The sequence below is a fragment of the Moschus berezovskii genome, chromosome 9 (assembly GCF_049115385.1).
Source record: "Moschus berezovskii isolate FMDL1 chromosome 9, NW_MosBer_1.0, whole genome shotgun sequence".
Lineage (NCBI taxonomy): Eukaryota > Metazoa > Chordata > Mammalia > Artiodactyla > Moschidae > Moschus > Moschus berezovskii.
Window position 1 is genome coordinate 20,840,253 of NC_142468.1, and position 26,496 is coordinate 20,866,748.

A 26,496-nucleotide genomic window follows, 5' to 3' on the forward strand; every position below is an offset into this window, starting at 1 on the left:
CACAAAATATACTCTAAGAAGTAGTACTCTAATCAACAGCATCAAAAATTGCAGAGATTCTTGGGTAAATCTCCTCCTGCAATTTACTTACCTCCACTGACTGAGTCTTGCTCTTCGCCTTCAGGAAAAGCAACCTGGCTTGGCAAGCTATTCCTAGATCGAGTGACTGTCTCTAACTGGGAAGCCCGTCCCAATAAAGATAGCTCATCTAGCACCTCTCCTTCTTTGGCCTCCAGATCGGATTTTGAAGTGGTTAAGGGTTTTACGCTTTCAGGCGCCATTAGCCTACTGGAGTCATTCAGACACGCTACTGTGCTGCTGTCCAGGCTCAGCACTCTGGCCCGAGTCTTGGCACTATTTGTGCTGGAAGTCCGCCGTGCTGTCCGCTTTTTGCCAGTTCCTTCAGGGCCCAGGTGGGCTTTGTGTGTATGCTCAGAGTCGGTGCCCCTCTCCTTAGGGGTGTGTTTGGTCTTTAGGGCACTGTATCTGCCCTCAGGAGACTGACAAGAATGAGAAGTGGTGCTAGAAGAGCTATCGCTGCCAAACTGGTGAGCAGACTGAACGCTGGACGCTCTGCTCAAGTCACTTTGGTCACTGGAGTCCTCATCGTGACAGAATATAGCACTATGTGGCTTGGTACCAGAAACACCTCGAAAGGACACATAGTCCCTATGCCGACTTGAATCAAAACTGCTGGCCCGTTTTTTCCCTGTCCGTCTCCTGCCTGACTTATGGGCAGAGGCTGTCCGGTGGATTAGGCTGGAGGATTTAGGTCGCACATCCCCTTCCTTCTGCTTTCCACCAACATCTTTACTAACTTTTGAGTCCACTGACACAACTGGCTTCTCACCCTCCTCCTCTTGGTTTTCATCAGTCTTCCCAAGTGGTGTGTCCCCCTGTGAAGTGAATTCATTTGCGTGGGGGTTTTTATTGGCTTCTTCAGATGCAGAGGTGCTGAGACCTTTCTGACTGTGCACGTCATCAGAGCCGTTAGAATCCCTGGCCTCCTGAACCCCACTATTAGTATTCACGTCCAAGGCAGTCTTTTCACTGCTAGTCCTTTTGTCACCGCCACAGCTATTCTTGTCCTCTGCCTCAGCACAGCCCTCTTTCTTCTGGCCGCTCTTCTTTGCCACCTGGGGAGACTCCTCGTGCTCTGACAAGATGCTCTCGATGTGAGTGGAGCTGGTCTGCTCGCTTTTGTAGCTGCTGACGGTGCTGTGGGTGTCCCGGTCCGTCCCGCTGCAGTAGCTCTCCGTTGAGCCACTGCTGCGTGTGCTCAGGCTTCGCAAGCTGTCCATGCTTTTGTCTGCGTTCAAGGGTTTGCTCTTCCCACTTCTGGTAGGTGGCTGAGAATTACTGTTTTTCAGCTCGCCAACTAGCTGAAATTCCCCAGGTAAACATGAATTTTCCACCAAGGATTCTTTGGATCCAGAATGAGGCTTGGAAGATTCTAACTCACTAACAGGATCCAACCCGCGTCTTTGCTGATACAGAGGGAAGTCATTCAGTGAGGTGTCTGGAAAAGCCACAGCAGAGCTAGAAGTCCGTGGCACGCCCCGCGGCCGGTGATCCTTCCTGTAAGAGTGTGAATGTAGGGGGACGAGCGAAGCCACTTCCGTGTCACAGGCACTGGACAGAGACTGCTCGACATGGTGGTGGCGGCTGTGACTCGGCAGGCTCGCTCTGTCACTGAAGTCCCGTGCTAAGTCCTGTCCACATGAGGATAAGGACGGCTGAATGGAGACGAAGGAATCATTGGAGACCAGGCGGAAGAGCTTCCGGTCAGCTGCCAAATCTGTTTCAAACATATATTTGGACATGTTAACACAAATCTGTAATCTGTTTTTCTATTAACAATGGAAAGAATTCACAGTGTACCATAAATTAAGCATAAACTATTTCCCAAGTAGCTCACTGAATAACAGTTGGCAAGTCCTTCCAAAGGGCTTCTTTCTATTTCCCAGCTAAAGAAAGAAAGCATTCTACTAATGGAATGAACTGAACTTCCAAATCTTCAACGAACCTCAGAAAAAGTTCTATGGACTATCAACAATAAAATAAGAAACAACAAAGGATTACATTTAAAATAGACCTAGGTTTCTGTTTAAGTTCTGTCCCTAACTTAGTAACTGGGTAAAGGTGGGTTACCTTTTCAAGCCTCTGTTTCCTCATCTGTAAAATGTGATATCAATCTCACCAAGGGATAACTGAGTTAATAACATACTTGCTTAACACAATGCCTGGCACAATTAATGGTAGCTATCATTATTTTACCTAGCTAAATTTAAACTCTTCTTGGAAAACTAATATAACTGATTTTTCAAATCCACAAAAACAGAGTAATCAGAAACAAATAAAAAAACCAAAAGATTGACGAAGGCCCAGACAAGATATGGTATAATGATAGACGATGTCTTCCTGTTCACAATGGTTGAAAGTATTAAAATATTACAGGACAAAATACTACACTTTATCTTTTACCACTGATGCAGCAATTAAAAATGCTTCATGAAAAAAAAATACATATCCCCCCCTATATCTGTAAGATTATTTCTTAACTCTTCATTTAGGCAGGGTTTAGTGACTTATCATATATACTATACACACATAAAGATCGATAAAAATATAAATAAACCCATCTACCCACCTACCTATATTGTCATTTATCTTGAAACAGCTTGACAACCAAACTGTACAATAGCTGATTTTTTTATATACCTTTTAACAGACAAGGATTGCTAAGTTTGCTGTTCAATAAAAAGAAATATTATTGTCTTATTTGTCGTAACTGCATAGGAAAAATACACTAACAGAGTCTATAATAAGTCAGACTCTTCCCAGTAGTTACCTTAAATAATAAAAGCATAATTTTCCCAAGATTAATATAAAATAAGAATGACTCCTAGAAATCTTTACGGACTTCAAAAAAAGCTTAATGTAAGTTAGATCTAAACAACTAAAAGTCTAAACTAGAGATACTCTCTAGAAGGTACCATACAAACCGTGATTTATAAATGACCTATTAGGCTTTATCTTGTGTCTTAAAGTCCTCAAGATAAGTGAAACCAATATTGTTTTCATCTGTTCAAAACTGTGCCACTGTAGTTGCTGCTGCTGCTGCTGCTAAGTCACTTCAGTCGTGTCCGACTCTGTGTGACCCCAAAGACGGAAGCCCACCAGGCTCCCCCGACCCTGGGATTCTCCAGGCAAGAACACTGGAGTGGGTTGCCATTTCCTTCTCCAATGTGTGAAAGCGAAGTCGCTCAGTCGTGTCCGACTCTTAGCGACCCCACGGACGGCAGCCTACCAGGCTCCTCCATCCATGGGATTTTCTAGGCAAGAGTACTGGAGTGGCTTGCCATTGCCTTCTCCGCCACTGTAGTTGGGTTCTTATATTCTCTAAAAAACCCAAATTTAAAAACCATCACTGTATTTACTTTTCTATAGTATTAATTTATAATGTTATTTTTAAAAACTCTCAACATATATGCCTATTAAGCAATTATGGGGTGATGTAAGATTCACATTTCAAGGATATTTTATAAAACAAAAACTTAACTGAGCAAGCAGTTGAAAATCACTAATTCTAATATACAATAGACTTTAAAAAATACCAACTCCCAAGACATTAATGAAGCAGAAATTTAAGTTTTTCATTTTAAAAGACATAGCCAAATTTAATTTAATACATTTGTTTTTTCAGTGTTGCTAAATAAATATATCATAAGTTTGACTCTGTCAGGAAGAATTTTAGGTGCTTTTAGGAAATTTTAAGTAAACATGCTTTCTTAAGACATTTTTTTCTTCCTGGTAGCAATACTGTCAAAGATAGGATCAAATCAACCCAGAGAGATGCTATTTTTCACCTGCTTATGCTTTTTTCCAGTGATTGCTACTAGTAGTATGCAGATTAAGAAAGGCATCTTATACACTAATCATGGTGTGCAAACTGGTGCAACCAACCTTCTACAAAGAAATTTGGCAAGGTAACCAAAAACCTTCAAAAAGCATACCTACCCTTTGATCAATAATCTACTTCTAGAAATTCCTGCTAAAAGATAATATCAGATATTTGTACAAGGTTCTGAAAAAGATTATTCCTGTAAAGGACACCAGAGCTACAAGGTGATAGGTAACAGAGGAAGTGAGGCTAAAGGGAGAGACGTGGATTTTTTCAGGAATATAAGAGAAATAAAGCAGTTTGTTTTTCATAATTGCTGGGGATGATCTAGAAGAGAGGAGGAAGTTATGATTTTTGTTTATAAAAGTAGTATGTTAATTCTATAAAATCCAGTTAAATATGAGGAAGATAATATACATTTCTGCCACTGAAATAACTGTTAATATTTTTTGGTGTATCACTTTTTCCCTTTTTATTGTGATATAATTCACATATCATAAAACTCACCCTTTTAAGAATAAAATTCAGTGATTTTTAGTATATTCACAGATTTGGGCACTCATGACCACTGTATAATCCAGAACATCTGCATCACCCCAAAAAGAAACTCATTCCCATTATACTCATTTCCTTCTTTAGCCCCTGGCAACCACTCCTGTCCCTATACATTTGCCTATTCTGTACAGTTCATGTAAATGGAACAGTATGTGACTTTTTCTGTCTGACTTCTTTCACTTTGCATGTTATATAATGTATCCGGACTTTAGTCTCTTTTATGGCTAAATATGGTATGTCACCTTTAACATTCCTACAAACATATGCCCACATACGCTTAGTATTCTCTTAACCTCTTACAGACTGGAATAGTATTTTTAAAAATAATTTTATTTATTTTTTGGCTCTGCTGGATCTTTGCTGCTCCGTGGGCCTTTCTCTATTTGTGGAGAGTGGGGCCATTCCCTGGTTGCGATGTGTGGGTTTCTCACTGCAGGGGCTTCTCTTGTTGCACAGACGTGCTCTAGGGCTCACGGGCCTTAGCTGTTGCAGTATGTGGGCTTAGTAGGTGTGGCTCCCGGGTTCCAGAGCACAGGCTCAACAGTTGTGGCACGTGGGCTTAGCCACTCCGAGGCATGTAGGGTCCTCCTGAATCAGAGGAGGCAGACTCTTCACCACTGAGCCACTAGGGAAGCCCAGTCATATTTCTTATAAAGTGCCATCTTTTTCACTTTAAATATTTTCTCATATTATTGTGTAATCTTTGAATACATTTTAGTACCTGAATAGTGTTATTATTAGACAATATAATTTATTCAACCTTTTTATTGCATGTTTTTTATAGTTTTTTGTTTTAAGGAGTTTTATAACAACCTGAGGAGATCCAACCAGTCCAATCTAAAGGAGATCAAATCCTGGGTGTTCATTGGAAGGACTGATGCTAAAGCTGAAACTCCAATACTTTGGCCACCTCATGCGACGAGTTGACTCACTGGAAAAGACTCTGATGCTGGGAGGGATTGGGGGCGGGAGGAGAAGGGGACGACAGAGAGTGAGATGGCTGGATGGCATCACCGACTCGATGGACATGAGTTTGAGTGAACTCCGGGAGTTGGTGACGGACAGGGAAGCCTGGTGTGCTGTGATTCATGGGGTCACAAAGAGTCGGACATGACTGAGCGACTGAACTGAACTGAACTGAGATGAAATTCACCAAAAAGTAGTCTGTAGTCATTGTTTTCAATTATTCTCCTCTGGCATGGATTCTACTCCCACCCCATTAAGAAGCTATCAAGGTCACCAACATCCTCTGTGCTGTGAAGTCCAATGGTCAGGTGTCAGTCTCATAAAACTTGGCCTACCAGCAACGTGTGACAACGCTGACCACTGTCCCTGAGATGTGGGGATACACCCCTCTACCTCACCAGTTGCTCCAATTCAGTCTCCTGGATTTATCAGACTGCAGAGGCTCAGAGCTCAACAGTTGGAACTCCTTCATTTTTCTGCCTATACCCTCTCTCATATGCCTCATCCAATTTTCTGGCCCCATAATAACTAAAATTCAGAAATACTTGTAATTAGTTCCTCCACCTTCTACCCAGCCTCAGTACTCATATAGGGATGGACTAGAGTTGTGATCTTGGGTAGGGAAGACACGAGTGAAGCTGAGGAGGGAAACTGCAGATAATCCCTTCTTAGAAAACACACATGACACATCCCCACAACCTCCGTTTTCTCCTAATCATTCTGAATCAGGTTGATAAAATGAGTGCCAACTAGTCAACTAGCTGCTAACCAACTGAAGCAGCCAGAGAGCCAGCAGTGTCTCAGCTATTTAAACCAGAATGAACAATAGCCACTAGGTGGTGCCAAACCTCAGCCAAGACCTACAGGGATCCGGACCAGGGAACCCGGCTGCCTGAACTCCAGGCCCAACTAACCACACAGGCATTCCTGCTAGTTCATGAACCTGATACTAACCCAACCCCACATTTGACATAACTGAATCTTTTTTTTATTTATACACTGAAAACTCCTAAATTTAAAACTTCAACACAGATTTCTTATCTAAAATCCAAGCCTATCTAATTATCTACTAATTACTACTGTTTAGAGGTCCTAAAGCAACTCATATGGCCAAAATGAACGCCCTCTCATGCCCTTCACCATGCTCTCCCTACTTCTAAATCACTCCTTCTAAGTTTTCTCCTTTTCAGTTAATGGACAATCTATCCTCCCTATTATTTAACCCCAGAATCTTTAGAGTCATCTATGACTATTATTTCTTTCACATGCTATTTCCAAATCCATCATATCCTTTCATTAACACCTGCCACAGTCAGACTGGGCTTCCCTGGTGGCTCAGCTGGTAAAGAATCCACCTGCAATGCAGGAGACCTGGGTTCAATCCCTGGGTTGGGAAGATGCCCTGGAAAGAGCATGGCAACCCACTCCACTATTCTAGCCTGAAGCATCCCCATGGACAGAGGTGCCTGGAGGCTACAGTCCATGTGGTCGCAGAGTTGGACACAACTGAGCAACTGAGCACACACGGTCAGACCACTTCTCACTACCCTGGTCTGTGCTCTGATTACTGCGATCACTGCTAACTGCACCAGCCTCTGCCCCTTTGGATACACACTCAAACAACACATGAGCCAACATGACCGTCACAGTGTAATAGAGATGATGATACTTCCCTGCTCAAAACTCTATGCAGCTGTTCATCTCATTGGAAATTGAAAGCACAATCTCTAAAATGGCTTACAAGGGGCTTCCCTGGTGGTCCAGTGTCTCTGTGCTCCCAATGCAGAGGGCCTGGGTTCTATTCCTCATCAGGGAACTAGATCCCACATGCTGCAACTAAGAGTCTGCATGCCACAGCTAAAAATCCTGCATGCCACAACAAGGGCCCAGCACAGGCAGATAAATAAATAGTTTTTTAAAAATAAATATATAAAATAAAACAGCTTACAAGACTGTAATCTGGCACCTCACTCACTCTGCACCAGCCACACTATTTCTGACAGGCATATTCCTGCATTGGGACTTCTGCCTATGCTGTTACCTCTGGCACAGAGGCAGTCTCACTCCTCCCAAATATCCTGAACAGCTCACTCCTTCTCCTTCAGGTCTCTGCTCTCAGCAAGGTTTCCCCTCGACCATTCTATAATATTTAAACCTAGAACGCCCACAGCGCCCACCCGCCACTCTGCATCCCTGTCTCTAATACTACATACACATTTGATTCACAGCAGCATGTTTCCATACTAACAGTATGAAAATCACAATGGCAGAAAATTATGTCTGTTCATCAACTCATTTCTAGTACTTAGAATGGTATCAGGCACACATGAGTACTCAATAATAATTGCTAAATACATGGGAAAAATGTTATATGATAAAAGCAAGTTATAAAACTGTATGAAAGCAGTAATAGGATAGTGATTAAAAGCAGAATTTAGAACTAGATTTGAACTACAGGACTGCTACTTTGCAGATGGGTGATTTGGGGCAAGTTTCTTACAACTTCACTCCTCTGTAAAGTGAGAATAACAACACTGTGAACTTCAAATGCCTGTCATGAAGATTAACTGGGTGAATGCACATCAAGCACTTAAAAGATGACCTAAACCAGGGTTTGATTAACTAAGGCCTGGAGAGCCAAAGTGGCTTTCTGCCTGCTTTTGTAAATAAAGCTTTAGTATAACAAAGTCATTCCCACTCATTCCTAGGTTGTTTACAGCCTCTTTCACTCTACAACAACAAAGCTGAATAGCAACAGAGACCATGTGGCTGACAAAGCTTCACAGGAGAAGTGTGCTGACTCTTCACAGGGCAGCAGTAAGGACTCAGTGACTGTCCACGTCATCACTGTCTACATCAACATGCACCTGCCAGGGCAGAGCTATGTGAATACAATTCCCAACCCGCCAGACCACACCATTCCTGCTCACACAAAGTAATTCCCAGATGAAAATAAAGAGACCTATGACCCATAAGTGCAGCGGCACTAGCCCCTCTAAGATCACTAGCCAGTTTCTGAGACACTGCTGATTACGTATTATACAAAAGAACACTGTGATTCTCAGAGATGAATTCACCTTACCCTTTTATAAGAAAATAGCTTTCAGACCATACAGTGCATTCAAACGTATTTTTTAAAGGGACGGGATAGGCTGTGAGGGGTGGTCCACCAAAGCAAATAAATAATGATGAGGTACTGCAATTCTCCAAAAGCAATTACAGTGATAAACCTAAAATTCTAACAAAATATACTTGTAAGAATCAAACCTGGGTAAAACAGTAAATTAGCGGGAAAATGTCTCCATTCAATGATCGATTTGTAACCCTATAAATAAGTTTCATAATTAAGCATAATAGGAAATTTATCAGTCTGCCTGCCTATCAAACATCACCCAAAAGCTAACAACAACAACAACAAAAACAGGCTAGAAATAGGAAGACAGGTTTCTAATCCAATTCTGGCTCATTGATTATATAACCTGGGATAGTCTCAACTGGAAATGGGTATGGCATATCCATCCTTTCATGTCTGCAAATTAAAAATCAAACTCAGAAATGTGGCAGTTCTTAGGAAAAAAAAAAAAGAACTCTATAAAATCCAAAGTACTCATTTACAATGAAGTTGAATAAGGAGAAAAAAAAATCACTTAAAACCAAAATGTACATTACAAATCTGCTACAGGAAGACACCATGTTGGAGGCAGACAGTTTCTCAGTAAGTCCAACAGCAAGTTACTTCTCTGTCAAACACACTGTTGTTTCTGCAGTCGGGCAACGTATGCAGCAGTTGGCATTTAGAGGTCATACTGAATGGAAAAGAACAGCTTTACATACTAGGTTATCAGTAAGCTAAGCAAGATGCTCTGACCAACTAAAGGAATAGCAGATTCTTATCTCCCATCTCATATTCACTCAACGGCATATGCTCACAAAGTTTCTCTGTTTACTTGGCAGAACATGTTAAGCTGAATTCCAAAAGCTATGAGTACTTATAACACTGTGCCACTGTTATGATAGCGAATCATTTTATTTTAATGTTTCTAAAAAACCACACTAAATTATTATAAACTTCTGCCAAAATATGAGCAGCACATGGCAGAAACTCACCCTGGTCATCACAATACATGATGCTGCCATGAAGTAAATTGTTCTTACCTTGTTCTTCACTTCCCTCCTTACAAAGACTAGAGCTCTGGCCCAGACTTAAACTGATATCATCAGAAGTCTTAGCGGTGTCTGTATCTCCTACAAAGTTAAGAGAAACCCAAGAAGATATTATATTAAAAGCAAAAGCTGTACAGGTGGCATAACAGGGAAGGACATAAGAGAGTATAGGAGATATTTATTAACTAAAGCAGTTTTTGTATCAAGGGTTACAATAAAAGAAGATGCATTAAACTTATAGGAAGCATCATGGACTATCAGATCACATATGCTACAAACCAAATATGGAAAGGCCTCATAATACTAGCTAATACAACTATTTCTTTCAAAAGAAGTTTTAAAAATGAAATGCAAATTATGTAATAACTTGAAACAATTTCCTCCCAGAAAAATTAGAAAGTTATAAAATTGCAGGGCAAAATAATAATGAATTTATTTGACATAGATGTATTGAATAAATGATATACATGATGCATTGGAAAAAAAATTTTTTAATGTCTAATTTGTGCCTAATTTGAAGGTTTCACATTAAGTTCGTTTTCTATGAACCCCACTAAAACCCATGAAAGCATTTTCCCTCAAGGCAAAGAAGTTTCTTAAGGATCAAAACGTACAATTCATACAGTGTAATCCAAGTGGTTAAAATACTATTATGAAATTTGGATAATAAAAAAAGTGAAAGTCACTCAGTCATGTTGAAAAGGGGACCACAATTTAAAACAAGCAATCTTTAATACAAGACACATAATTTTATCCACAAAATAATTTCAAGAATGACTTTTCATTACATGTAAATACACGATACAATTAATTATCTTTACTATGACCAAAAAGAAACAGAAAGTCAGAGGTAATGTTCAGGGGAGACCACACCCACCTTTAACAGTTGCTGCTGTGCCAAGACGAGAGGAGCCAGATCCAATCTGAAAACACGACATGAAGTAAACACAATGCTAGCTATGCCATCAGCATAGACTAGCAAGATTATCAAATGAAATTATATGATCAAAACAAGTTATCAGTCACTTTCACCAAAAGGCCACGATGTTTCAGAGCCACACTCTGCTGCAGCGTGTGCGGCGCACCCAGTACACACAGGCCAGGACGCTGAACCCCGCCGCGTGCTCAGGACTGGTGGAGCCTCCGGGGGAGAGCCTCCCATCTCAAACGATCGTTATCAGTTATATATTGCATCACGACATGTTCCAGTTATAAACAAAAAAAACTAGGTGTCAAGTCTACCTGAAATAAATGTAGACTTATCAGGGACTATAAAGGGAAAGTCTGGAGGATAAAACAGTAACAAAGAGCAACCTCAATCTTCCTGCCGAATTGCTAGTGCATCAACATGCACCATCCTGAGTTTCAGGCAGAAAGTTCTTTGTAGGCTGCTATAACGCATTTTTTAGAAACAGTAACAAAAAAAAAACTAAGGCATTTAAGAAAAAGGAATTTTTAGCACAAACTCCATAAACAGAACACTATTACAAATCTGTGGAGTTTTCAGGGCTTATACTCAAGATGGTATACAATTTTCCTAAAATTTTATAACCATCATGTATTATACTATCATAACAATCATATAAACAAATACCACAAATTCCATGAACACATTAAGGAAACCAAATATAACAACATGGCAGTTACTGTATCAACAAGTCTGAGTAGTTCTTGTTATAACCTGTTTTCAAGGGATTCAAGAAGAGAATAGTCAAGCAAATTTAATATCTTTATACTAAAACCAAGAACATTTACAGAATATTTGCAACTTTGCCAAATCTTTCCCTTCAGCTGATTCAACTGAACAGAAGTATACAATGAGAAATTTGGTAAAAGTATAGCTAATAATGACTTTAAAAGGGCATGAGAGACTTTCTTGGTCCGGATGGCAATTAAATGGGTGTACACTTTATGTAAAAACATACTGAGCTATACACTTAATATACACACACTACACATATGAAAGCTATATGTCAGTGAAAAACAGCAAAAATAAGCATATGCATATAGGTTAAAACTACTAATAAGCAGTATAGACAAAAAAATGAGCTTTGCAATATTTTTGAACAGTTTATTAAGTTTGATTCTCCTGCTCTTTCCTGATATCTGCTTTCAATTAGCCACAAAAAGCACTGCAATAGACAGGGAGAAAAAGGCCCCAAAAGCATTTTACTGCAAAAAGAGTTTCATTCTAAACACACCTGCTAAATAAATAAGTTAAAAAACCAACAAGTTATTTTTCTACTAGAATAATAAACACATAACTTCCTAGACAGAAGCTTACAAACAAGTAAGCAAACCAGAAAGTACCATTTCGTGGCATCCTTCTAAGAGTCTAAACTTAAAAAAAAAGAAAAGTTTTTGAATATGCATACAGTAGTCATTTGCTCACAACCTCAAAGTGTTTCCTTTTTCTCTCCTTAACAAGCCTCTCATTTTGTTCAAATGTTGGACGTGTATCTTTTGATTTATGAAGAGAGAACCCAGACTCTCATCTAGGTGTGTGCCCTCGTTCTGGTCAATGAATGTCTGGGAGAGTCTATTGGAAGTCTTTGGGGAAAGACCTCCCTGTGTCTGAGACGATGATGACCAAGGACAACTCTGCCCCAGACTGTCACTTGCTTTTTCACTTTTCAACGGGATCATAATTGAAGCTGCTGTGCTCATTCTGCAACTCTGAGAGAAAGCCAAAAGGCCTAGGGAAATTTCAACCCAGAGCCCTAATAATGTTTAGTTGCTATACATTGCTGAACAAATGCTATACAACCAGCTCCAAATGTAGGTGACAAACTCCTATTTCTTTAAGTCACTTAATTAGTTGAGTTCTATTACTTGGTGACAAAAGCAATCTTAACAGATACAATGTGTGGTTATATTTTTATCCTTCATGCTTTTCTGAACTGTTTCAAGCTTATCCCCCCAAATATAATGGGGTTGTTACTGTTCACATGTGAAACAGTAAGGGACTGAAAATATAAACCACAGTACATACAAATAAAAGAATGCAATGCAGTTTTCAAGATGTTCACTGCAGGAAACACTTAATTAGTATTAACATTCATGATATAGTCAGTGACGAGAGTCAAAGTGACGAGAGTCAAGTGCCAAAGAGCAAGCACACTAAAATCTCTTTGTTTAAAAACTTTTTTTTATTATGACATTATAGATGATTTTATTTTCTTCTTGCTGCTTTTCTTCATCTGCTAACTTTCTAAAAATAAACACATTTAGAAAAGGAAAAAATTAAGAAAAAAATGGTATCTGCATACACTTAGAGGTGAAGTTTTCCTTAATAGATCTGCACAAACTAAAATGCTCCAGTGTTTCTTCTCCTTGAGAAGGACCAAAGGAAAGTCCAGGTACAATTATGAACATCAGAGAACAAAAATTACTTCTAACTAAAGGCAATCAGGCAAGGCTACCTCCTCCATGAAACCTTGCCATCTCTCTAGCTGGAAACATTTATTTTCTCCTTGGAAATCATTAGCCCCTTTTCTGTACCATCCCTATGGCAACTATTACTTTGCACCTTTTACTTATATTTCCTTGGTCATATATCATAACTTCAGTTACTTATAGATATCTAATATGAAATTGAAACGGCAACCCACTCCAATATTTTTGCCTTGAAAACCCCATGGACAGAAGAGTCTGGTGGGCTACAGTTCATGGGGTCGCAAACAGTTGGACACAACTGAGCATGCATGAAATTGCAAACCCTTTGAGGGTAAGATGTGGAGAGGGTAAGACCCACTCCACATCCCAGACACGCAAAATGCCTTAAATACTATCAGGCAGTAAAATATTTTAAGGAAGGAAAGTGACAGAAAGAGAGGAATATAAGCAACAGATTAAAAAATAGGGGTGGGGTGGGGGTAGGGAAACGGAGAATAGAAGATGGAAAGGAGAAGGATGAATGTGGCATGAAGGCAAGAACGGCACCAATGACTACGACAGTGCTCCAGTGCTCGAGGAGTTCACCATCTAGTACTGAAGACATGTATAAACAACTATCATAACACATAGTAAGAGCTATATAATAAAACATGTACAAGAAACGCGGTATCTTTGTACTGATAATATCTCTATCAATATACAAAAAGTCCAACTTACTTCCTCATTTCAGCTTTCCTAAAGGATAACAATAATTACGTCAATAATTTCTTTTGTTATAAACAGTATAAAACTAAAACACCAAAATCCAAGTAGCACAGTAGCTTCTGATATCTGCCCTTTTTAATACAAGAGTTAATATTTTAAGGAAAACCAAATCAGTCAGATGTGCTGACATGAGTTAATTATATTCAAGATGTCAGGACTCCCTCCCTAAAACAAGTAGGGCTGAGACAGGACAGGGGTAGGACATAAGCTTTAAAAGAATGACATAACCCAAGGAAATGACATAAAATGATTAGAACCAACTAGGTCCAAAATAGCCTACTTCTCTTAGACCTTGGGCCTTAGTATACACTCATCGAAATACATCAGCAAGGGAAGAAGGAGAGGGTGAAAAGAATTGGGAGACTGGGATGACACATATATACTACCGTGTGTACAACAAATAGCTAGTGGGAACCCCTTCATGAAACACAGCCTTGTCGTGGCAAAGGGACTTGCATAACTCAATGAAGCTACTGAGTCATGCCGCTGTGCAGGGCCACCCAAGACAGATAGGTCATATTGAAGAGTTCAGACAAAATGTGATCCATTGAAGGAAATGGCAAAGCACTCCAGTATTCTTGCCTTGAGAATCCCATGAACACTAAGATAAGGCAAAAAGATATGACACCAGAAGCTGAGACCCCCTAGGTCGGAAGGTGTCCAATATGCTAATGGGGAAGAGTGGGGAGGCAATCACTAATATAGCTCCAGAAAAATGAAGCGGCTGGGTCAAAGCGGAAACGACGCTCAGATGTGGATGTGTCTGTAAAAGTAAGTCCAATGCTATAAAGAACCATATGCATAGGAATCTGGAATGTTAAGTCCATGAATCAAGGTAGATTGGATGTAGCCAAGCAGGAGATGGTAAGAGTGAACATCAACATCTTAGGAATCAGTGAACTAAAATGGATGGGAATGGGTGAATTTAATTCAGTTGACATTATATTTACTACTGTGGGCAAGAATCCTTAAGAAATGAAGTAGCCCTCACTCAACAAGAGTCTGAAATGTAGGACTTGGGTGCAATCTCAAAAACAAGAGAATGATTTCAGTTCATTTCCAAGACAAATCATTCAACATCACAGTAATCCAAATCCATACCCCACCACTAATGTCAAAGAAGCTGAAGTTGACTGCTTCTGTGAAGACCTACAAGACCTTCTAGAACTACCATCCAAAAAAAAAAAAAAAAAAAAATGCTCTTTTCATCACAGGTGATTGGAATGCAAAAGTAGGAAGTCAAGAGAAACCCGGAATAAGGCAAGTTTGGCCATGAAGTACAAAATGAAGCAGGACAAAGGTTAACAAGAGTTTTTTCAGTAATCCTGTACACATGTGAGAGCTGGAACATAAAGAAGGCTGAGCACTGAAGAACTGATGCTTTTGAATTGTGGTGCTGGATAAGACTCTTGAGATTCCCTTGGACAGCAAGATCAAACCAGTCAATTCTAAATGAAATCAACCCTGAATATTCATTGGAAGGACTGATGCTGAAGCTCCAATACTTTGGCCACCTGCTGCAAAAAGTGGACTCATTGAAAAACACCCTGATGCTGGGAGATTGAAGGCAAAAGGAGAAGGGGACAGCAGAAGATGAGGTAGTCAGATAGCATCACCGACTCAAGGGACGTGAACTTGAGGAAGCTCCAAGAGATAATGGAAGACTGAGGAGCATGGTGTGCTGCAGTCCGTGGGGCCACAAAGAGTCAGATACGACTTAGTGACTGAACAGCAACAGTGGGAACCTGCTGTATCGCACATGGAGCTCAGCTCAGTGCTCTGTGATGACCTACAGGGGTGGGATGAGTTGAGGGGGAGAAAGTCCAAGAAGAAGGGGATATATGTATATATATAGCTGATACACTTTGTTTTACAGCAGAAACTAATACAATAATGTAAAGCTATTATACTTCAATTAAAAAAAAACACACATCAGCAAGCTAAATGACACACCCACAGGTGCCATGACAGTTTCATCATAAGGGTCAAAAAGTAGGCAGTGGCCCAATTCCTGGAAATTCCCACCCATTCCCCAAAATGGCTGGAATACTCCTCCCACTCATTAGCCTATGAAACTGGGACTTCCCAGGTGGCTCAGCCGGTGAAGCATCTGCCTACAATGTGGGAGACCTGGGTTTGATCCCTGGGTTGGGAAGATCCCCTGGAGAAGGAAATGGTAACCCACACCAGTACTCTTGCCTGGAAAATTCCATGGATGGAAGAGCCTGGTAGGCTACAGTCCATGGGGTCACAAACAGTGGGACACGACTGAGCGACTTCACTATCACTATAGGGTTAAGTGACAGGAAACTACTTAACCCTATAAAACCTGACAACACCATACCCTGGGCTTCTCTTAGCTTCTGAGATGGTCCACACTCTTATCTGTGGAGTGCGTTTCCTGCCTGAATAACCCTTCTTTCACTTTACGATGGCACCTCTTGAATTCTTTCCTGTGTGAAGCTACAAACCCACACTCGGCAACTGTCCCAGGGACACGGATGTGACCTAGGATGTGACCATCCTCTCATGCCCCACTCTCTTTCCTGCAACAGGGCAAGTCTAATGGACACAATGCCAAGAGTATAGTTACCAAACGTGGTTAGCCACTGCTGTCCTTTTGTCAGTCCTACCAAAAAAAAGTAAAACGTGTGGCTGTTCAAAAGTTTGTTGCAAAATCATAGGCTTACTCCCGACGGTAATCTGCTAATATTCGTCAGTAAGAAAAAAGTGCACGTTTAATTAATAATACAAAAAGTGTAGCCATATTTAAGAACTAAGCCATTTCATTCCACAAAAAGAGATTGAGATGTTGCCAATACAGACACTGTGAAGGTAAATAAGTACAAGTTCCTAAGGGCATTCACCGCAACTACCTTGATCAAAACTACCCCAGGCAATGAGCATGTGGTATGCGCTCAGCAACAAAGTACTTAATTAATGTGAAAGTTCTGTGCAATAGTAATAAACAACGATCAGTAAACAAATCAAAAAACTATCAGCAAGATAAACCCAAACATCAACTGACTGTAACAGACAAGAGAACACCTGAGACCACCATCAGGAGGAAGGAAAAAAGCAAAATAGAATAGCACAGGTTCCTACCTGGTTGCTTGGATCCAAGCCAGCATAAGAATTTCTTGAACTACAACCAACTGGGGGTGTGGCCTCTCGAATGAACTCAGCCATTTCAATCCCCCCACCAGGATCACTATGGGGGAAAAAAAAGAGAAAAAGAGAATAATTGTCCTTATTCTGACACCAATTGTTTTAAGTTATACTTTTTTCCTGTAAAACTAAGAGGTTCATGTATTTAATATAGAAAATAGAAAAAAATTATTCTTCCTTTGTAAGTCCAATAATTTGAATTATTTTATAACCACATCACTATTCCAAAATATCTAAAACTCTCTCCCAATCTGTCTACATCCACTCAGTATTAGAAACTGGCCTTGATAATAATTGTACCATACTGAATATAGCATGCACTTTATGATATGTGCCATAAAACCACTGTAGCAAAGAGATGATTTGCCTTTTGTTTCCCAACAGCAAAGAGAAATTGGTCAGAAGGTAATGAGATCTTACACAACCGGTTCTCTCCGAGAGTACAGTCTAAGCTGCCTAACACAATAAAGAACATGCACGAGAACGATGATTCTGGTCAAGCTATTTGTATCTGTACTTCTAAAGTTAACAGAATTTAACTGGGACACTAACTTGTTTTACAGAACTGGAAACCTAAGGTTTTAGATTTGTATGTGCTGAGTTAGAAGGCACAAGTTTAAAAAACTGAAATGATGTTATGAAGTAAAAACAGGCATTAGAGACATAAGAGAAAAGTACTAAGTTCAAATAACTGAGAAGTCCACTTAAAGTACTTAAAGATAATGGCATCCCAAAATAAGGAAAAAAGATCACGACAAATTTCAAAGCACTTAATACCATTTTATAATAAGGTTCCTCTAGAACAAACTTTTAGAATAATTCAGGCCTAAAAGTTATCATGAGCCTATCTTTTGCTCCAAGTTTTTTATTCACTCTACCTGATATACAGTCTATGAATTTTTTAGCTATCATTACCAAGGATAAAAGCTCTAATATATATGCTGAACATTATTGTGGACATAGGTTATTTTACCATTTGGCATCTAATTCAACCTCCTTGTTAACAAAAAGAAATAGCAATCCCAAATTCTTCTGGTGAATCACCTCAACCCAAGCTCCATATGGCTGGGGTAATGCTGACCCCACTCTCAGGGTTAGGGGGAAGCTCTACTGCCCAAAGTCAATCAGCATATCCCAATCTCTTGGTCTAAACAATTAGTAGTTCCAGAATAAGCGTATGACCCAACTCAGGTCAGAAGTGCTTTACTATTGAGAGAAGAAACTCCTTTGTATCTGCTTGTCTTAAATGCTGAGAAGAGTCATGAGTCATGGAGCCACTGTAGCCATTTTACAGCTGTAAGGGGAGAACCTGTCTGAGGAACCAACTAAAAGAAAAGCACAGCCTCATAAAAGGAACCAAAGTCAGGAAGTTATCTGAAATTCTGCACACTGCCACATCTGATGACATCCCTTAAGCAGAGACTTTTCACTATTGTGAGCCATAAATTACCTTAACCCTGTTTAGGTGGGATATTCCATCAACTGTAATCAAAATATACAGGCAAATAGAACCTGCTAACAAGTACACCTTCCATTTATGCATTTATCACTAAAGTTGTTTGAATTCTAGTGTGTTTTTTAAAATTAACGGTCCAATAATCATCATGTCCCTATTCACTTACTGGGTTCCTAAGTCTAGGCCACTGACTACAGTTGGCTAATTAATGTCCAACAATGGAAATCAGCTTTCTAACTTGTTGTTAATTGCTCAGTAGTGTCCGACTCTTTGTGACCCCATGAACTATAGCCTGCCAGGCTCCTCTGTCCATTGTTGCCTGGATTCCCCAGGCAAGAATACTGGAGTGGGTTGCCATTTCCTTCTCCAGGGGATCTTCCCAACCCAGGGATTGAACCTGGGTCTTCTGAATTGCAGGCGGATTCTTTACTGCCTGAGTTGCTGCTGCTGCTGCTGCTAAGTCACTTCAGTCGTGTCCGACTCTGTGTGACCCCATAGACGGAAGCCCACCAGGCTCCCCCGTCCCTGGGATTCTCCAGGCAAGAACACTGGAGTGGGTTGCCATTTCCTTCTCCAATGTGTGAAAGTGGAAAGTGAAAAGTGAAAGTGAAGTCGCTCAGTCGTGTCTGACCCTTAGCGACCCCACGGACTGCAGCCTACCAGGCTCCTCCATTCATGGGATTTTCTAGGCAATAGTACTGGAGTGGCTTGCCATTGCCTTCTCCGACTGCCTGAGTTACCCATCTATAAAAACAAGATATAATGGAACTCAGTTATGAATATGAGGGCAGACTCCACGTACAAATGTCCATGTGTGAGAAAACTGGAATATGTTCAAGTGTGCTGGACATTTGGTGTTAAGTCACACCGGCTATCTAGGCCAGAATGAGAAATACTTTTCTAATTTGGCAAAATCTTAAGTGTGTATATACAAGCAGTTAGCACCCACTGAATGAGTGAGGATTGACAACCAGCAATGTTACTGCTAACTCCACTGGAAAGCCTCCTCTAATCCAGACTGCAAAGAATCAGAAGATGGTCAGCACGGTGAAAACCAAGGAACAAAATGTTCGACACCACAGAAAGGACAGACAGCGCTCGTCTTCCCTAGTACCTATGCATCAGCTGCAGTGATCTGCAATTCACATACCACACAATTCATCCACTGAAACTGCACAATCTGACGATTTTTAATATACTCATGAAGTGAATGTGGTGAGGCATCATCACCACAGTTAATTTTAAAACACCTTTATCATCTCAAAAGCAAACCCAGTTAGCTATTAACCCACCTCTGTCCTCCCATCAGCCCTCAGCAACCACTAATCTTTTGTAACTGGCTTCTTTTACTTAGCGCGTTTTCAAGGTTCATATACGTTGTAGTATGTATCAGTGCTTTATATCTTTCTATGGCCAAATTTTCCATTGTAAAGATAGAACACATTTTGCTTATTCAACGATCAGGTGATGAACAATCTTTCTTAGCTTTATGTATCACTTCTGAGAGCAAGTTCAAATGATTACAATTAGAACATAAAATTAATAACAAATCAAAATTTACTATTTAATATAGTCTAGTCACAGAGGCACATGTTTTATTTGCATTTTCTCATGAAACATTCCCCTAAAATCTATGCTATAAACACTATCATCCTCATTACACAGATGAAAAACTGAAAACTGAAAGGTGTAAAACCTTGCCTAAGTTCTCAGAGGAGTACACAAGGTAAGCCAAGTCATTGGTATATGGAATTCAGGTGGGAAGGGAGTTCACAAATAATACTTACTCAGCACTCTACAGTGTGTTATCATATCTGTTCTTTCTGCTTTTCTTCCTTTCACACGAGAATGTAGGTACTCGTAACCAGTAAGGACTGATATAAGATTTGAACACCAGGTCTAAGTCTAAAGGACACAGTCTAAGATATCAATAATGCCTTTTAAAAAATAGGCACTGAAGTTCTCTTTCCAGTTCAAAACCAAAAATAAACTCCATTACCTACAGAAGGTTTCTTAACATCAGCACGATTGACATTTCAGGCCACATATTCTCAGCTGCAGGGAACCATCTTGTGCATTGTTAGGAGGGTTAGCAGCATCCTTGACTTCTATCCACCAGATGCTGGTAGCATTTCTCCCTGTGATAACCAAAAGTGTCTCCAAATATTGCGAAGTATCTCCTATGGGGAAGGGTCATCTCCAGCGGAGAAAAAATAATCTAGATCTAATGCTCAATGGTCAACAATGAGTGGAAAGAGGTACTTAGGAAGAAAAAAGATGAAAGAAAAAACAAACAGTTCTTTTTATAGAAAAAAACTAAATCCTCTCGCAAACCTGCTGTACCTTTCTCTTCTCTACAAATTAAGAAACAGAACTTTTAGTCAATTATCAGTGTCCTAATATATAAATTGACTAAGAATTTTCTTTACCAATAAGGCTTGTAGATTTTCGGCAATGGTGATTTCAGCACGTACCTGGAAAGTAAGTAGTTTACAATTCCCACAGAAGCAAAGTGGTCTACTGTGGTAAGCAGTAGACCAAACTGACCAAATTCAGGGAATCGCTACCTTTATGACTTAATTTCCTCATCTGTTTAAAAAAAGAAAAAAAAAAAAGCAGGTACAGGGGAAAGAGGATAGTAGAAAGGGTCTAATCTGAATTATAAAGAAGATGTCACAAATCAATTTGTTGATAATTAATATCAGTAACAGCTCAGGCTACAACTAGAACTTCACAGTACCACCTCAGTACTAAACTTACAAATCTAATCAAGACCACAAGGATGTTCATAAAAGCATGAATATATAAAAATGAAGTCCTTAAACAGAATAAATCTTCAGAAAATTTAGCCTAAAATTCACCTGCATACATTTTAAATGAATCCTTAATTTACAATATTGCAAGCATCACTGCACGAGAAACAGAAAAAAGATATGTTCTGTCTTCACATATTCATATTCTAAAATTCAACGTGCTAATTTCCTCTCCTGAAACGTTAAAAATGTAATACATATATAAATGACATTGACTCTTTAAGATCAAGATTTAAGATCATTATTTCTGAGCTTCCATACAACAGCCAATGGCAACCAGAAGCAGAAGCAGTCAGTCCTACTACATTTGTTCATCCACGCAACCAACTGACAGCTCTGATGTACCAAGCATAGTGATAGGCTCTGAAAATAAGTGTATTTGTTTTCCTGTTCATTTCTGTTCCTTAGAACAGAGATTCGTCAGTGGGAGAGTGAAGGAAAGGAGATGTCAAAAACAAATTCTGTAAAAAAGATCTTATTTAATGGTGACGCTTAAAGACACTTTCTTTAAGATTAAAGACAAAGATGTACACCAATATTGTTTCAATTTAACCATGTGTTAGAAGTTATAGCCAATGAAAATTTAAACAAGAAGAATAAGGCATAGAAAGGAAGAAATAAAACTGTCATCATTTGCAGCAAATCAAGAAATAACCTACAAAATTTTCCCATTAATAAGGGAGTTTAATAACGTTGCTGGAAACAAAGTAAACTGCTACATTTAGAGGGACAAAAAAAGTAATTAGAAAAAGTTGATAGAATTTAATAAAAGTTATGAAAGACTTTTAATGGAGAAATGATAAATCTTTACTGAAAGACATTAAAAAAGAATAAATAAATGGAAAGATTCAATATTGTAAGGATATCAGTTCTCAGCAGACGAATCTACATATCCAATGTAACTCTAATAAAAACTCTTAAGTCCTTGTAGACTTTGCCTAGCAGACTCTAAAGTTTGTATCAAAGATCAAGAGTAGCAAAGTCACTCTTGAAAATAAACAAGGTACAAGGTTTGCCCCACTAGGTATCAAAAGTCATGTTACAAAGCTACAGCAATTATGACTGTGTAGTAATTACATAGACATAAACTATATTAACAGAACAGAATACAGCCCAGAAACATACCCACCACATGTGAAAACAATTTATGATAAAGTGAGTACCACAGGTCAAAAAGGAAAAGATAGTCTTATAACAAATACTGATTAAGCCAGTTATATATAAAGAAAAACAAATCCTAAATCCATACCTGACAACAGATCATAATAATTTCCAGTACAACTGAAATGTGAAAACAAAAGAAACATGAAAATTTAAAAAGACAATCTTTGAGAGTGTCTTTTGATATCTGGGTAGAAAATAATTTCTCAAATAAGACACAAAAAAGTTAATTACCAAAAAAAATCAATAAACTATAAATTTAAGAAATGGATGATAATCATAAGAAATCTTAAGAAAAGTAAAATGACAAGCTATAAACTGGAAAAAGACATCTGTAATGTATATAACCAACAAAGGAGTAATATAATGAAGATATATGTTTTTAGTTTATTTATTTTTAATTAAAGGATAATTGCTTTACAATATTATATTGGTTTCTGCCATACATCAACATGAATCAGCCATAGGTATACATATGTCCCCTCTTTCTTGAACTCCTTCTTCTTAATAAAAAAAGGAGAACTCCAAAGAAAATGAACAAGAAATAAACAGGCACTGGAAAGAACAGAAAGCTTAAATGGACCGTATATGTGAGGTAAGATGTTCTGCCTCATTAGTAATCAGAAAGGTTAACTACTGATAGAAGTCAAAATAAGACACATCTAACACTCAACTGTTATAATGGAAAACTAGTAAAACTTACAAAAACAATAACAAAATCAAATATTGAGGACGTGAAACAATAAGGACTTTCACACACTAGTGGTGACAGTATAAACTGGTATTGTTGTTCTGAGAAAAAGCTTGGAATTACCTAATAAAACTGAATGTGAAAATGCCCTGTGAACCAGCTTACAAATATTAGATACACACATGTGGCCAAAGAAACATATATAATGTGTCATCTGAGCAAAAAACCTAGAGATAATCTGAATGACTATCAACAGAAAAATGGATAAACTGTAGTCTACTCCAACAGTCGTAGACTATACAAGAGCAAACACTAATAATAGCTGGAAGCATCAACATGCGTTAAGTCTACAAAATATGAAATTCTGCACAAAAAAAAGCCCTTCACAGAGAAAGACAAACAGTATGACTGTCTTTAGGATGTCTTGCTGCTGCTGATGCTAAGTCACTTCAATCGTGTCCGACTCTGTGTGACCCCATAGACGGAAGCCCACAAGGCTCCCCCGTCCCTGGGACTCTCCAGGCAAGAACACTGGAGTGGGTTGCCATTTCCTTCTCCAATGTGTGAAAATGAAAAGTGAAAGTGAGGTCGCTCAGTCGTGTCCGACCCTTAGCGACACCACGGACTGCAGCCTACCAGGCTCCTCCATCCATGGGATTTTCCAGGCAAGAGTACTGGAGTAGGATGTCTTAGGCAGACAAAATTAAGTAATAACAGGTTTAGGACTACCTACAAAGACTGTTTAACAGTAAACCAAGGGAGTTATTAATAAAAAATTTAAAAATAAAGATCACTCCTAAAAGGAAAAGGGTAGAATGAAATAAGAAAGACTTATATTTGTATAATGTCCTATTACTTAAGTTGTGTGGTGGGTAAGTATTCACTTGGTTATTATTCTATAAATTATACATATACTTGATATACTGTTTGAAATATATTTCACAATAAAATTTTTTTGAAAACTAAAAGCAAATAGAAAAGATAAACAACATAAGCATTAAGAATATATACAATTATCCAGAACTAATCATATGCAACTTATACAGAATAAGAGCTAGCAACTACTGAGTTGATCCACGTATCAGAAATAGTTCTAAGTGCTTTGCATATATGATCTCATTTAAGCTCATAATCCTAAAATGATGCTGTGAAAGTGCTGCACTCAATATGTCAGTAAATTTGGAAAACTCAGCAGTGGCCACAGGACTGGAAAAGGTCAGTTTTCATTCCAATCCCAAAGAAAGGCAATGCCAAAGAATGCTCAAACTACCGCACAATCGCACTCATCTTACACACTAGTAAAGTAATGCTCAAAATTCTCCAATCAGGCTTCAGCAATACGTGAACCATGAACTTCCAGATGTTCAAGCTGGTTTTAGAAAAGGCACAGGAACCAGAGATCAAATTATCAATATCTGCTGGATCATTGAAAAGGCAAGAGAGTTCCAGAAAAACATCTATTTCTGCTTTATTGACTATGCCAAAGCCTTTCACTGTGTAGATCACAATAAACTGTGGGAAATTCTGAAAGAGATGGGAATACCAGACCACCAGACCTGCCTCTTGAGAAACCTATATGCAGGTCAGGAAGCAACAGTTAGAACTCAACATGGAACAACAGACTGGTTCCAAATGGGAAAAGGAATACATCAAGGCTGTATATTGTCACCCTGCTTATTTAACTTATATGCAGAATATATCATGAGAAATGTTGGGCTGGAAGAAGCACAAGCTGCAATCAAGATTGCCAGGAGAAATATCGATAACCTCAGATATGCAGATGACACCACCCTTATGGCAGAAAGGGAAGAACTAAAGAGACTCTTGATGAAAGGGAGAGAGGAGAGTGAAAAAGTTGGCTTAAAGCTCAACATTCAGCAAACTAAGATCATGGCATCCGGTCCCATCATTTCATGGCAAATAGATGGGAAAACAGTGGAAACAGTGGCTGACTTTATTTTCTTGGGCTCCAAAATCACTGCGGATGCTGATTGTAGCCATGAAATTAAAAGACGCTTACTCCTTGGAAGGAAAGTTATGACCAACCTAGATAGTATATTAAAAAGCAGAGACATTACTTTGCCAACAAAGGTCTGTCTAGTCAAGGCTATGGTTTTTCCAGTAGTCATGTGTGGATGTGAGAGCTGGACTATAAAGAAAGCTGAGCGCCAAAGAATTGATGCTTTTGAACTGTGGTGTTGGAGAAGACTCTAGAGAGTCCCTTGGACTGCAAGGAGATCCAACCAGTCCATCCTAAAGGAGATCAGTCCTGGGTGTTCACTGGAAGGACTGATGTTGAAGCTGAAGCTCCAATACTTTGGCCACCTCATACAAAGAGCTGACTCATTTGAAAAGGCCCTGATGCAGGAAAGATTGAGGGCAGGAGGAGAAGGGAATGACAGAGGATGAGATGGTTGGATGGCATCACCGACTCAATGGACGTGAATTTGGGTAAATTCCTGGAGTTGGTGATGGACAGGAAGGCCTGGCGTTCTGTGGTTCACGGGATCGCAAAGAAACACGACTGAGGGACTGAACTCAAATGAACTGAATCCTAGAGGTAGTACTATTATTTGTCACATCATTCAGATGAGGAAGCCAAGGCATAAAAGCTTAACTCTCCCAAGGTCATACTATCAGGAACTGATTCAAACCCCTGGCAGATTAAGTGCAGAATATACATTCTCTTTGCTTACCCACTAAATGGGGGTATGCATTTCATAACAGAAATAGAATAGACTTAAGAACTATGTAGAATCCACTAAAAAATTAATGCACATACACCATATACATATACAAGGGAGTCCCTTGGACAACAAGGAGAACAAACCAGTCAATTCTAAAGGAAATCAGTCCTGAATATTCATCGGAAAGACTGATGCTGAAGCTAAGCTCCAGTATTTTGGTCACATGATGTGAACAGCTGACTCACTGGAAAAATCCCTGATGCTGGGAAAGATTAAAGGCAAAAGGAGAAGAAGGCATTAGAGGATGAGATGGCTGGATGGCATCACTGATGCAGTGGACGTGAACTTGGGCAAACTCTGGGAGACGGTGAGGGACAGAGAGGCCTGGCTTGCTGCAGTTCATAGAAGAGCCAGACAATACTGAGTGACTGTACAATGACCACACAATGTCTCTAAGTGGGGCTTTCTATTTTAAGAGCTGCGTTCCCTCCAAATTTAATACAAGTATCATCAAAATTCTACTGAGATTTTCTGGAGGATGAGCAGACAAGGGAACATCTCACCAAAAACTAAGCATATGCATGAGAATAACCAAGATAATCTTAAAATAGTGAAGAGTGATTCACAATGCTAAGTATTAAGCATATTAGAAAGCCAGTGTATTAGCAAAGAGAGAGATCAATGGGGCAGAAAACAGAGCCCAGAAATGGACATAACGATGCATTATTCATTCAATGTTGTTGGTCCTAACAAATCTGAAGAAAAAGTTA

At 39.3% G+C, this 26,496-nt stretch overlaps 1 protein-coding gene across 5 annotated transcripts in view; it reads right to left on the minus strand.

Annotated features, from left to right (window-relative positions):
- The window catches only part of PCNX1 (pecanex 1), a 187,112-nt gene that overhangs the window by 123,043 nt on the left and 37,573 nt on the right, over positions 1-26,496 (minus strand). For all 5 annotated transcript variants that reach the window (XM_055436674.2, XM_055436675.2, XM_055436673.2 and 2 more), the window contains exons 3-6: positions 16,856-16,961; positions 10,467-10,512; positions 9,581-9,670; positions 92-1,798 (exon numbers count right to left, since the gene is read on the minus strand). In XM_055436674.2, the coding sequence (XP_055292649.2) occupies positions 92-1,798; positions 9,581-9,670; positions 10,467-10,512; positions 16,856-16,961 (1,949 nt within the window). The remainder of the gene's footprint in view (positions 1-91; positions 1,799-9,580; positions 9,671-10,466; positions 10,513-16,855; positions 16,962-26,496) is intronic.